The 14,745-nt window shown below is 35.0% G+C and overlaps 4 protein-coding genes across 4 annotated transcripts; 2 read left to right on the top strand and 2 right to left on the bottom strand.

The window, feature by feature from the left end:
- Positions 1 to 206: 206 nt before the first annotated feature.
- Positions 207 to 498, bottom strand: LOC118056422 (stamen-specific protein FIL1). Its single transcript, XM_035068632.1, is given in 2 exon segments — positions 207 to 389; positions 391 to 498. Coding segments are annotated over 2 exon segments (291 nt in total).
- Positions 499 to 873: 375 nt separating this feature from the next.
- Positions 874 to 4,000, bottom strand: LOC118056421 (probable methyltransferase PMT16). The gene is made up of 6 exons (XM_035068631.2): positions 3,329 to 4,000; positions 2,537 to 2,747; positions 2,099 to 2,396; positions 1,604 to 1,996; positions 1,451 to 1,528; positions 874 to 1,206 (listed from the first exon to the last, which is right to left on the bottom strand). The coding sequence occupies exons 1-6, from the start codon at positions 3,998 to 4,000 to the stop codon at positions 963 to 965; spliced, it is 1,896 nt and encodes a 631-aa protein (XP_034924522.1). The 3' UTR covers positions 874 to 962.
- A 2,926-nt stretch (positions 4,001 to 6,926) lies between these two features.
- On the top strand, positions 6,927 to 8,756 carry LOC118056420 (probable (S)-N-methylcoclaurine 3'-hydroxylase isozyme 2). Its single transcript, XM_035068630.2, has 2 exons — positions 6,927 to 7,951; positions 8,052 to 8,756. Exons 1-2 carry the CDS (start codon positions 7,079 to 7,081, stop codon positions 8,655 to 8,657), a joined length of 1,479 nt encoding a protein of 492 aa, XP_034924521.1. The 5' UTR covers positions 6,927 to 7,078; the 3' UTR covers positions 8,658 to 8,756.
- Positions 8,757 to 11,711: 2,955 nt separating this feature from the next.
- On the top strand, positions 11,712 to 14,131 carry LOC118056419 (DNA-directed RNA polymerases II, IV and V subunit 6A). Its single transcript, XM_035068628.2, has 6 exons — positions 11,712 to 11,869; positions 12,624 to 12,657; positions 12,743 to 12,915; positions 13,009 to 13,060; positions 13,631 to 13,698; positions 13,849 to 14,131. The coding sequence occupies exons 1-6, from the start codon at positions 11,835 to 11,837 to the stop codon at positions 13,916 to 13,918; spliced, it is 432 nt and encodes a 143-aa protein (XP_034924519.1). The 5' UTR covers positions 11,712 to 11,834; the 3' UTR covers positions 13,919 to 14,131.
- The last annotated feature ends 614 nt before the right edge of the window (positions 14,132 to 14,745 follow it).

The raw sequence follows: 14,745 nt of genomic DNA, 5'->3' as shown, positions 1-14,745 counted from the left end.
ATGATCTAAGTAATGGACAATTCATGCTTAGGTATGAACGTTGGCTCTTTGCATGTACGATGGATCATATCATATATTTTTGTTGCTAGCTAGGACTTGTTGGTCTGGGGAATAAAATTGGCACTTTCTATTAATTAAGATGTTAATACTGTTTCTTATCTATAATGATTTAATTTTTGAAGTTTGATTCACTAAGTTCATACCTACTAGTTACTACAAGTGAGAGGTGGAAGATTGCATTGAGAAGGAAGGCGAGACGAGATCTGGAGAGTGCTGCAGAGGCAGTCATGTTGCAGTGCCTCTAGTGCATTACAACACTCTGCACTCGGGTTGGTGTTAGCAGAACCAGGTACCACAAATGGTGCGCACACATTTAGGTTATTCATTATTGAGCTGGGAAGTGCATTGCTGCGAGCGAGCCAGTTGAGTCTGCACTGCTAGTGCAGTGAGCAAGAGAAGCACTGCTACTGGGGAGCTGAGGGATTTGAGTGCTGCCATATTTGATTATCTAATTTCTACTGATTAGATTTCAAATGCTTGTGTGCTTGCTAGCTTAATTACTTTGATGTCTTACGTTTTCTAGCTTTTGCCTTAATTTATATTTAAAGTTTGGCTACATAGAGTTGGTTTCTTACATGACTCACCTAATACCAATTTTTAGCTCATAACAACTGTGTTGGATTCAATGTAGTTAGATCATCAGATTTATTTGTAAAAAAACTGGCCAGTACAGGAAATATTCTTGCTTAATTCGGCCCTTTTCCATTTCATTCGTAAGAGTAAATACAAAATTTGAATCGAGAGGGCTAGCCGGCAAGGCTCTTCTGTGTCCAATTCAAGAGGAGTAACATAATTTGGAGGGTTCTGATTTGGTTAAGGTTTAACTATTCTAAGAAACATATTTGAGAGGAAAAAATAAGAACAATATCTAAAAAGAAAACAAAAAAAGTGGAAGTAGCTCATTAAGAAGATGTGGTGGACTCTTTCTGATGATCAGCAGGAGCTGTCCAGTAAGACTTGACAGCAAAAAGAAGCTTTTCCCTTTGATGAGGTCCATCTTCATGATCAACAATTCGACTTTCCCAGTTCAATCTATCAGTTATTTTCTTAATCTTCACCAACACATCAACATCATCTCTAAATATTACATTTCCTTCTGGTCTCAGAATTCTATCCATCTCTAGCAAAATTTCTTCCATTTCACATCTGTAACAAAAATTCATGTCAGAAATCAGTAATTCCTTTTTTTGTTTTACACAATTCTATATCTTATATATGAAGAAAAAACTAATAAGCGAATATTTTCTGCCCCCACATGACCATGTGCTAGGTATTTCTTGCATTTTTTTTTTTTTTGAATTCATATTACTATAACAATGTTATAGACCATGATTCTGCATATTTTAGAACAGAAAAGGCCGCAGAAAAATTTCACTAAATAATTCCTTACCTGCCGTCATAGAGGATAAATACAGAATCAGCATGGATGAAGTCATAAGTTCTTGGATAAGTAGACATTGCTTCACACCTGTAAAAGAAATTGAAATCATTACACCTCCATTCAATTTTATAGCAACAAAACATGAGTGTGTGTTCTGCTTACCAATCCTGATATGTTCCAATTAATCCTCGCTCATAAATTACTCCTAGAGTGTTAGCCTTGGCTTGGACAGGAACCACGTTCATAACCCAAAGTGGGTCATTTATAAGAGCAGCAGCAAATCCACCCAAGTAAGCATTCATGTCCAAAATGTTACGGTACCTTCCTGGTTTTTCTAATTGGTTATTTACAGCTTTATAATATGACACTCTCCTATTCCAAAGTGCTGTATCTTTTTGGAAAGTTTCAGCTGTAATCCCTTCCAAAGTTCCTCTACTAATTCTTGGTGGTACAGCATTCAATCTCTCAGGCCATTTCGGCAATTCTCCGCCGGCAACGTCTTGATTGGTAGATACCTCAGGCAAGTTAGTCAGACAAGTCTCCATGTTTGTGTACCTGAAAAAAAAAAATAGAATGGAATCACCATTAGTCAAGTAGTATTAAAACCATACCACACGAGAAAAATGTACATTTCTTCGGATTGCAAAGAGTATGTACCAGGCTTTGTCAGGATCATTAGCAGGGCAGAACGGTGGATTTTGTGTGATTTTCCTGTTAACTTTACAATTCAAGTGATTGATTGGCTTTTGCCATATGGCAATGTCATCTTTCTCCACCAACTTTTTCCAACATAAGCTATTAGCCACGGTCTCAATTTTGTTCTGCTCATCATTCAAATCATCTTCTGTTCTGTCCCAGCCCTTCCAATGAGTCTTCCAATTAATTGGTGGACCAGACAAAATCCAATACCCACCTGGCCTTAGAACTCGATCGACTTCAATCAAATATTGCCCTCCTGTTTCACACATTGAGGAAAAAAGCTAATAAGAACTTTTGCACGAAATATGCCCTCCTGTTCATCATTCAAATCACCTCAATGCCAAGCAAACAAGTCCTGAGAGATGATTAATTTTGGTTCAAGGTATGTAAATGTACCGAAAGCGGCCCATGGAATAAGGCAACGAGAGCAATGTGCCATGTCGAAGGCTCTAGATGGGTACGGGAGCCTTTTTGAGGCCATAATCCCGATCAAGGCAGGAACTCCTCTTTCTAGGGCAAACTGCACCTGTGCTTCGTGATTGTCTCTTGGTGCAAAGGACATTGTTAATACGTTGCGTGACAGAAGATAAGCTCCCCAACTTGCAACCTGCACTAGTTGCAACGAATTTCAGGGCCTGGAAAATTCTTTCACTCGTATATGCAAAATTCTTTAAGTAATTGTAAAAAATGGCCAAAATTCCCATTGAATTTTACAAGCAGTAAACAAGCTCCCCTTGTCCCAATTAAGTGATCGGAAATCGATAATGTACAATTAATGGGGGATTGTGAAATTGGTGGAAAGTTGGAATTTTCTTGGCTAACTAATAAAAGAAAGTAAGATATATTTCTTAACTAGTTTCTTGACGCTTTATATAGTAGTAAATCAAATCTCATTACTCAGATTTGCAATGATACGAAATCTAACATATTCATTCCGTATTTATCCCATCCCATTGTTTCACTTGCCCATAAAATCATTAAAATCATTCCAAAAATAAAAATAAAATCTAAAATTTACTCTTAACCCTGATTTTAGACATCCCGCAATTATTATGGATAGTTACAGATTTTGCCAGTTATTACAATTGAAAAGGGAAATTAAAAATACGGGAAAATAATAATTTAATAAGATAATATTAAGGAAGAAAAAAAATACTAGTAGAGAATATGTGTCAGGAGTTTAATTACCCCGCAGCCAGTATCAATGGCAGTCCTAATAGACCCGTCTTTGAGATCAATCAATCTTTCGATATCATCAATATAAGCATCAGCGCCATTAGGAAACATAGTCCCTCCACCAGGAAATCTAAACCGATCGCCTTCAAATCTGATCCAGTTTTGCACTGCCTTCTCCACCGTTAGGTGCTTGTGTGGCACGTTATTGTACCAAGCGTAATCCCTACTTGCAGGCCATGTAAAAGGGTTCCTGTACCCGTATGGAGCTGGTATACGACACTTTAGTATCTCGCCTTTCTCTGGACAATGCCTTTCTTCGTATATCAATTGATGCCTGCTGAATTTAAATGACCTCTTCGGATCCTCACATGGCGTGTACTCACTTAAATTCACGTTGCATGAAGGGTAGGTTCTGACTTCTGATGTTAACGTGACATCTAAATCACCCGCGCGGTGGTGGGTTGCAAAGTCAAGAGATTTTCCTTCTTCGGTTACGGTGGTGGTGGGTTTTGAGGGGTCGCATGGGATTGAAACAATGGTGTTGCGCCAGGAACCGAAGAGATAAGAGAAGGTGCAGAGGAAAAGAATAAGGAGTAAGGTGTAGAGGTTGATCTTCTTGAAGAAAGGGAAATTGACGGTGACGGGTTTGGAGGTGGCATGGTATTGTTGATTAGGACCAGCCATGGTTAGCTATGGAAACCTCCCCTCCTTGAGTTTGTTTTTTTTTTCTAGGTTAACGTTTGTTTCTCCCAACAAAACTCTCTACTTATTGTGGTTTGGGGTTGGGGAGGGAAAGAGAGAAAAGGGGTTGAAGAGAGATAGGTTTTGAATCAAGTTGATCATGCATGTAGGCGATGAGTGTTAGAGGTGTTCTCGTTTTTTAAAAGAAAGGAAAGACACATCTTATAGTAATATTAATGTTTAATTGCTTAGACATGGGAGGAAGGTATTATTAGGGGACAATAAGCCAAAACAATTGGTGGAGAAATGGAAAGTTAGAGGGGGAGAGATTGGAATATTAAATTAATGGTATATTGATAAATATTTACTTAGTAAAATAATTATATGATGATTTGTAAGTGGGATTTGGGGAGTGAGTGGGTCGGCTAGCTAGCCTAATCCAGCCGAGTAGATACTGTCCAGGTAAGGAGAGAATGTGCATTTTGGTCCAGCTGATCACATCGTGCCTCCCTGTTTCTTCAACATATAAATTACTAGAAAATTAAAGGTATCCCTAACCCTCCATGCAATCTCATCTATACAATTCATGGACTATTGCTTTCTGGCACAAACTTCCTCTCACGAAAAGTTCGTGCCATAGTCTAAGAAAATCATGATTTGTGTTACCAGTATTAATTTCTAGTAATATATATATATATATATATTGTTGTGAATATAGCAACCCAAACGTGGGATGAGTTGCTTAAAATCCAAAAATACGTGGATGATTTGCAAAAATCTTGATTAAAGTGCCTGATTCGAATTTGCTGAAAACTAAATCGAGAGTTACTGGATAGTTAAGGTACTATTTTGAGGGTTTCCCATAAATCTTAATGAAAACTGAAAACAAAAGAAGAAAGTAAAGCTAAAATGTTTGCAACAATGAAACAGGGCTGTCATTGACTTGTCAAATTACGAGTAGATATTCAAAATATTCATCCAATTCTTCACTTTTTAGATGTTATTACAACCCTTTATGATATATAAAAGATAGAAAAACTGAATGAAAAATAAAACTAGAAAAGTTATTCCCTTAAAATAGAAGAACATAATAATATTGAATAGATAAATATAATTAATTAAAGAAAATATCCACTTTTCTAAAACAACTTTTGCATCAATCTTCCCGGGTTAGAAGAAACTTGTCTTCGAGTTCAAATCTTAATTAGCAACAATCCTTCACAAACATCTTAGACATACATGTCAAATCATTATAAATCCCTAACACAATATATTTGTGTGGGATGCCTTATTGTAGATTCCTAAAAAAAATATTTTCCTACAGGTCATTCCATCATAAGTTTCACCATCAAGATTTTAAATAACAACAACTGATAAAAAATAAAAATAACACATTGTTTCTAAACTAAGAAAGTATTTATTTCCTAAAAAATATCTTGCATAGGTCTCCTAAAATTTGAAGGAATTTGTCCTTAAGTTTAGATCTAAATCAACAATCACCCCCCCCCCACAAACATATTTTATGTGTGGGTCACCTTATTATTGCTCTCTAACATGACATATTTGCATGGAATATCGCATTATAGATTCTTAACACAAAATCTTTATACGGCTATCTCATCATGGGTTTACTATCAGGATTTTCAATTAATAGCAACTTAAATAGATAAAAACAACACACTAGTTCCTGGATATCTTTTTTTTTTTCGAGAGAGAACTTCCTCATCATCTCCTACACTAGTATGTCAAATTCTATAACATCTGACAACCATAGTTATTCAACAACATACAATAACTAACCATCATGAATCATTAAACTCTAATATATGTTCTTTATTATCTCTAATCAAAACCTTTGGGAATCATTAAACTCTAATAGCAATTGACATAGATGGGAGCGAATAATAACGGGGTTTTTTACAAGTCAAAACCCTAAAAAGATAAAATCATTGCATTATAAGAAATCATCCAAAATATTTAGTTTTTATTCATCCAAGCCTCTACTTGGCAAAAGCTATCACAACCTTTTATATAGAAAAAACTAAAAAAAAAAAACCCTCATTAACACTAAATACAAAAATTTAAAATAGAAAAGTTATTTTCTTTAAATAGAAAAACTAGAAAAGTCTAATAATACTAAATACAAAAAAAAATTAATTAAAAAAATATTTATTTTCCTAAAAACACACTCTTCATCATGTTCTCTCATTCAAACTTTATATTCTTAATTACTTATCAATTTTTCACTTACCTATATAATATGTTCTTTTTGCAGCCCAATATTTTTTTAGTATAGTAAAAGAATAATAGAATTAATATATTCAACCTTTAAATATCTATAATATCCCCAAAACATTTAGTCCGAAAAAACCTTAAATAAAATGAATCAGGTTTATATCTTATAAAATATTAAAAATTGAATTAGATGTAATTACGTGTAAATGTAAGATTAAGTGTCGATCAAAACAAAAATTGTTTTTTAATCTCAGTAAAAACTCAAAAGATATGGACGGGTCTAGCCGGCTATACAGGTGTTCTCGACCCATTAGAGCATCTCGGCCATAACTAAGGGTGGGGCTCGAGCTGAATTTTCTTCTTCTCTTTACAGTGCAGATGCTCAGCCCAACTCCATCAGTCCTCAAGATTAAATTAGCATTCATATTTGGATTTATGTGTTCATAAGAAATAATTTTTATATAACATTTAAAAAAAAATCAAACGTATATATAATCTAAGAAACAAATCCACTTGCATAATTTACGAAAACTGTTAACCATAGGTGATGAAGCTGCGCCACAATCATTTTCTCTGGTCATTTGAAACTCAACGAGAGCTCAACACAAGAACCTCAAGAACTCTCTCAGCCTCGATGTTTTTGGGGATGGTTTTAAGCTATAGAATTCGTCACAGGTAGACCGGTTTGTCAACTTGGGATCTGATTTTTGTATTCAAAATATATTTTTTTGTTTTTGAATAAAAATAGTCTACCTAACTTGTGACTGGTAGATATATCTTGTAGATTATTAATTATCTTAGAATGGTCATTATGCTGTGAATCGGATCAGTTGGTTTCTCAAGAATATGTTCGACCTCTTAGCTCCCCCCTTTCTCCTCCTTCTACCTCTTCTCTTCTTCATCCTCAAGCGCATTTCCTCACCCTCTTCTAAAAACCAGTCTCTTCCACCAGGTCCCAAGCCATGGCCTATCATAGGCAACATCCTCCACTTTGGAAAAAAGCCTCATATCTCAACGGCAAACTTTGCCAAAATTCATGGCCCTTTAATCTCACTAAAGCTAGGAAAACAACTTCTCATTGTTGGGTCCTCGAAGAGGGCAGCAACTGAAATTCTGAAATCTCATGACCGTTTGCTCTCTGCTAGATATGTGTCTAAAGCAGCTCTTTTTGAAAACCATGTCCTTGACCGCATAGCAATTGTTTGGGCCACACAGTGCTCTGATGGATGGAAGTCCTTGAGAGCCTTGTGCAGGAACGAGCTATTCTCAGCTAAAGCAATAGAGTCACAAGCTGTTTTGAGAGAGAAGAAGATGGGGGAGATGGTGGAATTTATAGGAAGAAGAGAAGGGGAGGTTGTTGGTATTGGAGAAGTTGTGCTTGTTATTGTTTTTAACACAATAGCTAACCTTTTATTCTCTGTAGATTTGATTGGATTGGAAGATGATGGAGCCGCTACTGGGTTGAAAAGCCTTATGTGGAGGATGATGAAGTTGGGGGCTACTCCAAATATTGCGGATTTTTATCCTATACTTGGAGGTTTAGATCCTCAAGGTCTAAAAAGAAAGATGGCAGTATGTGTTAATCAAATGTTTGACATATGGGGAAAATACATCAAGGAAAGAAGAGAAAACCATGTCCACGATGGTCCAAGAAGCGATTTCTTGGATGTTTTTCTTGCGAACGGATTCGAAGATCTTCAGATCAATTGGTTGGCTCTGGTATGCAGACCTCGAATCAAATCAAGACATGATTAACAAAACAAACCAAACTGATTATTAGCCTAAGCTCGTCTGCTTTCTTCTTTTACTTGATTTGCAGGAGCTGCTCAGTGCAGGCACAGACACAACAGCCACGACAGTAGAGTGGGCAATTGCTGAGCTGCTGAAGAACAAAGAAGTCTTGAAGAAAGCAAGCGAGGAGATAAAGAGAGAAACAGACACGAATTCGTTGAAAGAATCCCATGTCTCTCAACTTCCTTACTTGAATGCTTGTGTAAAGGAAACACTCAGGTTACATCCTCCCGTCCCATTTCTTATTCCACGCAGAGCTCTTGAGACCTGTAAGGTTATGGAGTACACGATTCCAAGAGATTCTGAAGTGATTGTGAATGTTTGGGCTGTAGGGCGTGATCCCTCGCTCTGGGAAGACCCTTTATCGTTCAAGCCTGAAAGGTTCCTCGGCTCTGATCTGGACTTCAAGGGGCAGGATTTCGAGTTTCTACCCTTTGGTGCAGGAAGAAGAATTTGCCCTGGACTACCCATGGCCGCTAAGCAAGTTCATTTGATTATCGCCACTTTGTTGTATTACTTCGATTGGTCTCTCCCAAACGGTGAGGATCCAGCTATGTTAGACATGAGTGAAAAGTTTGGCATAACATTGCAGAAGGAACAGCCTCTACTTGTTGTTCCTAGACGAAGAATTTGAGTTTCAAAATGTTGATTCTGGCTTTGAATTTGTCGATGTATTGATACTCTCTGCAATTTGATTTCACTCTTATAAATCAAAAATGGCAAATTGCTCATTTATGCATTTGTTCAATTTTACTTTGAATCCAGAAGTAAGAGATAATAAAAGAGAGAATTAAATTTAAGATTCACGGAAAAGGTATTTTCATCCAAGTTGAAATGTATTTTTTTTTTTTATTTTTGTCTGTTTCTTTAAGAGAAAAGATATAAGCAATTATTGTTTAATTATAAAATTTCTCAAATTGATCACAACTAATAAATTAAATAATTATCAACAAAAAGAAAAATACATAGCGAAAATGACCTGCTGGCAGCCACCTAAGAGGACCTGGCTTTTTTATTCTTTCGTGAATTTCACGATAACGGTGGAATGTAAACAATTGATTGATTGATTTTTAAAATATTTTTTATATTAAAAATTGATAAATTTTTAATTTTTAATATTAAAATTAAAATTATTTTTTTTAAAAAATTAAATTATTAAAAAAAAATTAACCTCTATTTCCAAAAATATAATCTTAATTAATAAAATAAAAATAAAAATATTCTTTGTCATAAATAGCGCCTTGAAAGTATCGTCGACTATAGAGTATACAAACTTTTTTCTAAGCAATGATCGTAGGAAGGTCCACATGCTTGACGTCAATTTCAAGAAAATAAAATAATTTATAATGTAAAGTAACAAAGGACACCCTTTATCCATAAGATTATTATTTTGGGATAGAGAAATTGAAACAATTAAAAAATGTATTTTTTGTTTTTAAAATGTAAAAATTCATTTTAAAATTATTTAAATGATAAATTCTTTTTATTTCTGTGTTTTTGTCTCTCATGTTTTTATTTTTTTCATATTTTTTTTTATTATGAAACACTATCTAAACACAACAAAAAGAAAATTACTTTTTTGAAACTAAATGCTACGTGGATGATAATATTAATGATTTTAGAGTCAAAAGCCCATAACGTTCTTGCATTACATGTTATTAGAGCGTGTTTGGCAATGTGATAGCGGTTGCTTTTCAAATAACTTTTCATGCCGAAATACATGCCAATGATGTTTTTTTTTATTTTTTAAAAATTATTTTTGACATTCAGCACATCAAAACGATCCAAAAAATACAAACCAAACTCAATTTTAGCAAAAAAAAAAATTTTAATTTAGGCAAAATACCGTTTGGAACGCAATGCCAAACAGTTTGCTTGTGCTAGCTTTTCTCTGTGTGTTGTCATTATTAACAGTGTTATTAAACTGAATTTAATATGATTAATTTGATGACGTTTTAATATTTGACTTGGTACAAGCAAAGCTTTTATAAATTAAATTAAATCAGAGCTAAACATGCCAATCTTTGTTGACTAAGTTAAAATTATATTCCACTTTAAGAAAAAAATCAAAACAATATAATTTTATTTTAAAATAAAATCTTTAAATAATATTATTTTAAATTAATTTGAATCAATTTAAATTAAGATACTCAATTCATGATCTATATCTGATCATGATTATACCAGATTTAAAAAATTCTTTAGATTTTGCATCTAGCTCAAAAGACATCTCGGCCACAACCAATGGTGGGCTGGAGCTTAATTTTTTTTCCTTTTTTTTTTTTTTTAACAAGGTAGAAGTTGAGCCCACTTGATGGCTCTCATACATCAATATTAAATTTAACAAGAACGAAAATGGTGGCAAAGCACAAGGAACAAGAGGAGGGAGCTGAGAATTATAGAACTATACAGGGATTTCTTGTAGCTAGATCATTCCTGAACCAGATTTAGCCTTCTCAAAGACATGGATCAAACATCTTTTACAAAACTGCTCAATCTCTTGACCCTTCCCTTTCTTCTTTCTCTGCCTCTAATATTCTTTATCATCCTCAAGCACACAAGGTCACCATCTTCAACTGGGGAGTCTCCTCCACCAGGTCCTAAGCCATGGCAACATTCTCCATGTGGGAGAAGAGCCTCGTATCTCAATGACACACCTGCCCAAAATGCATGGCCCTTTGATTTCACTGGGGCTTGGATCATCTAAGATGGCAGCAACTGTAAGTCCCAAAACTAATGATCATTTTCTCTCTGGGAGATATCTGTCAAAAACAGCTCCTTGCGATAGCAATGTCCTTGACCGCCGATGTGGTAAACTAATTTAAGAACTTCTTTACAGAAGTAGTCATGCTATAGTACTTAAATTAATGGCAGTCAATAAATAGAAGTTCTGTCAGAAAAGTTTGGAGTCTGTTATATATGTGGATTTATGCTATATTTATTTATGTTAATTGAATCACTTATGCTTTTCAGATGGATAGTGATTTTGCCTTCCAAAAGTCAGCAATTTTTAATTTATAATAAATTGAGTCTCTTTCGATGATTGTTGTTATATTAGTGCAAACCCAATACAATTATATGAAAATGCAGGCATTGAACATAAGAAATTCTAACATTTCTTATCTTATCGTATAATTCTCCTACGAAAATCCTAGCAGGCTTGACTATTGCACAAGGAAATATTTCGTGAAACTTCATGTAGATGAGGTTTCACTTCTTCATCTGTCCAGCTCTAATCATGGATGGTCTGTATTATAAATGCTCTTCAGTCGAAGGAATCAGGCGTTACGGGTCATCTGCCTAGAATTGATCATTTCAGCAAAAGTTCTGAAGCTGATGAGAAAATGTAAGTCTTTAATGCTAAAATTGAAGCCACAAGATTTAAACAGAAACAGAATGTTGATAAAGCAGCAAAAAGTTAAGAATTCTTGGAAGTAGATAATTCTTGGTCTGTCAAAAAGGATACGAAAAGCTTTCTATCCTTACTTGAAAGTTGGCTAATAAGGAAAGACAACAAGAGATCAAAGGAAACCTAAGAATTAAAACATTAAGTACAAAATTATAGGGGGGGGGGAACCGCAAGAACTAGGCACGAAAGAAATATTTCGTAAACGATTTAAGGATGAAAGTGATATTAATTGAGATTTAGAGGGACTAAATAAAGATATTTTACTAAGAGAAATAAACGGACCGACATATAAAGCGAAGCTAACAAGGGTTTCCAGCTCTCTCCCATTCCATAGCAACAGACCGGGCTTTAGACCTTCAAAGAACTAGGGAGAAGCTTTGCTTCCATCCTCGCGAATTTACAATGGCAGACGATGAATACAATGATGTTGACATGGGGTTTGCTCTTTTTCCTTTTATCTCTTGTATAAAATGAGCGGTTTCTTTTCTCTTTGCAAAATGGAGGGGAAATAGGGTTTTGTCTTTTGGTAGTACAAAGAATTAATATTTTTTCTGTTTTCCCACACCCCAAATGAATGAAATGATGAATTTTTTTCTATATTTGAGTTCATTAGGAAGATTTTGCATCTGGGACTTTGTAATTTTCTGCTATTTGATTATTTTTTGTTTATATTGTTAATCATGCTCTCTGGTTGTCATTTCATGATTGAAGTTTGAGTTTATAGTGTCAATATGATTGTTATTTGATGGAAAGTTTTCTGCTTTGTTGATATTGTAAGCCCATGAAGTAATAATTTTGATTTGATAAGCAGTTGCTCTGTGTTTGGTTTGATTCAGGTATTGTTGGTATAAGTATAGATAGGTTGATGTGGTCAATGGTTTGGCTTGATTTCGTTATAATTTTGATATTAGATTCGAGACTAAGATTATGCTGGCTATTTGATTGCTGGAAGCGGAGTTTTGTTAATTTTTGCATAGGTTATAGAATGTTTGATTCTGTGTTAATGTCGTGAGGTGAAGTTACAGAGTGTGTTATTTTAGATTTTGGAAACTACTCGAATATTTGTGACTACTCAGAATACATGCATCATGCAAATTCTGTGTTCAAATTCCTTGCTTTTTCGAGTTATTTCCCCCCTTTCTGTCTGGTGTTCAAATAACATGTGTAAGGTTTTCTAAATTGTTGTTGCAGATATGAGGATGAGCCGCCAGAACCTGAGATTGAAGTAAGTAGTTGATATTGTGATTTGCTTTCTGTAACTGAAGCATTTATCTTGTTTTATTTAAAATATGAGTGAAATGTTTGGACAGGAAGGAGCTGATGAAGATGCCGAGAACAATAACAATGAAGATGACACAGGGGAACCAATTGAAACTGAAGATAAAGAGGAACAGGCACCAGTGGAGCGGCCTCGTAAGACATCAAAATTTATGACAAAATATGAGCGTGCCAGAATTTTGGGTACCCGTGCACTTCAGATCAGGTTTATTCATTTTTTCCCAAGCAAACCTTGTCACTGTGGAATTGGGTTGATCCAATTGAGTTTATGTTGCTAATTTCTTCTTTGGCTCTGCAGCATGAATGCTCCTGTGATGGTTGAGTTGGAGGGTGAGACTGACCCACTTGAGGTGAGATTATTTTACTGCGATTTATGTAGGATTATTAGATGATTGCTTTTATAGAGATGAATAATGCTGTTGCTATTGGTGTGCTACTTGCAATGTATAATATGGTTTGTATGGGAACAGAATTTTCTGGTGCCTTACACCTGTATGTGTACAGATTTTTGCAACTATATACCATTTTTGGGTTAAAAAAGGCACTACAGTTGATGTATTTTGCAGTTTGCGCTGCATAGCATTTGTATATATGTCATAATAAGGGTATGTGTGATCCCCAAAACTATTTTCTGAACACTTTTTCCATCTGAGTGTAAGTTTGAGTTGATAAGAATGCATTTGGGCTTTTTTGTCGGATGGCAGTTGTTTGACTTTCCATTTAATTTTTCATTCGCATGTTTCATAACAGAGTGATGCATAACAATAGATATGTTTCCCACTATAATATATGTGGGTTTGCTGAGAATCTGGGTAATAAGTTTTTGGAGTAGGAACAATTTACTATAGGATGACGGGTCATAGATTATCTTGCCTTTCATAGTTTAATAATTTGATATTTTGGATTTTTCATTTAATTAGATTGCTATGAAGGAGCTTCGTGAACGAAAAATACCTTTCACCATCCGTCGCTACCTGCCTGATGGAAGGTGAGATTATTTGCTTAAATTTATCCTTTAGCAAATTGATTTCACCCCTGGAAGGGGGGAATGTACAGACAGCATGTTTCTCCTTTGATTTTGTTTACTGTTCATTCTATTTTCTTGTTGTTCCTTGACACATCCTGTGGAATTATCCAGTTATGAAGATTGGGGAGTTGATGAGCTAATTGTGGAGGATTCTTGGAAGAGGCAAGTGGGAGGTGATTGAGCAATCATTATTTGGTGATTCATGCCACCATTTGATCGATTGAGAGATAGTTTAAAGCCTTGTATGATATGTAACCAAACATCAATGTTCTAATTGCTCAGAACATGACCTGTGAAACTAAACTGAATATGTGTTGTGTCATGACAGTTTTTGAACTCTAGAAATGCTTGAGATTTCTAGAAAGAAAGGAATGTGGGTGCTTTAAATTTCAAATGTTATGTGCAAAGTGCGTTCTGGTTCTACAATTGCATGTCTGTCACAGTAGTAATTGCCATGATGTTTCCCAAGGAAAAGATTGGGTGGATGAACGATTAGGGGACTTGAGAAGGATTTTATTCTACTTCTGCCAGGCATAGAAGAGATATTTTCTTGGATTTACCAATCAACTGCAAAATATTGCCTACTCTGAATCTATTGCTGGCTAGATGGATGGATTCCTAAGTGATTGCTCTTACTCAGAAGCTTTCCGAAGCTTAACCATCTTCCTGGCACACTCAGGGCTCAACTGCCATCATGTTATTACACTTAATGGTGATTTACTCTCTTCAGAAAAAATGCAATCTCCTAGATAAACCCAAAAACATGCTGAAAAATGCACTTGCATGACTATTGTAATTACCTTAAGAAACATGAACCATTATGAGATCCTTGCATTTAAGTATGAAATTAAGAGGATGTTAACAAAACCCAAAAATATCCTTTCCAATCTATATATTCATTTTCAATTGAATCCCAAACCTTTAACTTTATCAATAAGGTCTTAAATGTTTCGAAGACATTCTCAGTTAAATCTTTTTGCTAATATTGATCAACTTTTTTGTCAAATT

The sequence above is a fragment of the Populus alba genome, chromosome 15 (genome assembly GCF_005239225.2).
Source record: "Populus alba chromosome 15, ASM523922v2, whole genome shotgun sequence".
In the NCBI taxonomy this organism is placed as follows: domain Eukaryota; kingdom Viridiplantae; phylum Streptophyta; class Magnoliopsida; order Malpighiales; family Salicaceae; genus Populus; species Populus alba.
The sequence above is the reverse complement of the archived record's forward strand: the minus strand, read 5'-3'. Positions and strand labels throughout refer to the sequence as shown.

What these genes read in the sequence shown, in the direction of transcription:
- LOC118056419 (XM_035068628.2), top strand. Translation starts at nt 11,835, where the DNA reads ATGGCAGACGATGAATACAATGATGTTGACATGGG. An exon ending in ACCCGTGCACTTCAGATCAG is followed by an intron (nt 12,916 to 13,008) that starts GTTTATTCATTT and finishes TTGGCTCTGCAG; the next exon opens with CATGAATGCTCCTGTGATGG. An exon ending in CGCTACCTGCCTGATGGAAG is followed by an intron (nt 13,699 to 13,848) that starts GTGAGATTATTT and finishes GGAATTATCCAG; the next exon opens with TTATGAAGATTGGGGAGTTG.
- LOC118056421 (XM_035068631.2), bottom strand. Translation starts at nt 4,000, where the DNA reads ATGGCTGGTCCTAATCAACAATACCATGCCACCTCCAAACCCGTCACC. An exon ending in TATTCCATGGGCCGCTTTCG is followed by an intron (nt 2,397 to 2,536) that starts GTACATTTACAT and finishes TGTGTGAAACAG; the next exon opens with GAGGGCAATATTTGATTGAA. An exon ending in AATGATCCTGACAAAGCCTG is followed by an intron (nt 1,997 to 2,098) that starts GTACATACTCTT and finishes TTTTTTTTTCAG; the next exon opens with GTACACAAACATGGAGACTT.
- LOC118056420 (XM_035068630.2), top strand. Translation starts at nt 7,079, where the DNA reads ATGTTCGACCTCTTAGCTCCCCCCTTTCTCCTCCTTCTACCTCTTCTC. An exon ending in AGATCAATTGGTTGGCTCTG is followed by an intron (nt 7,952 to 8,051) that starts GTATGCAGACCT and finishes CTTGATTTGCAG; the next exon opens with GAGCTGCTCAGTGCAGGCAC.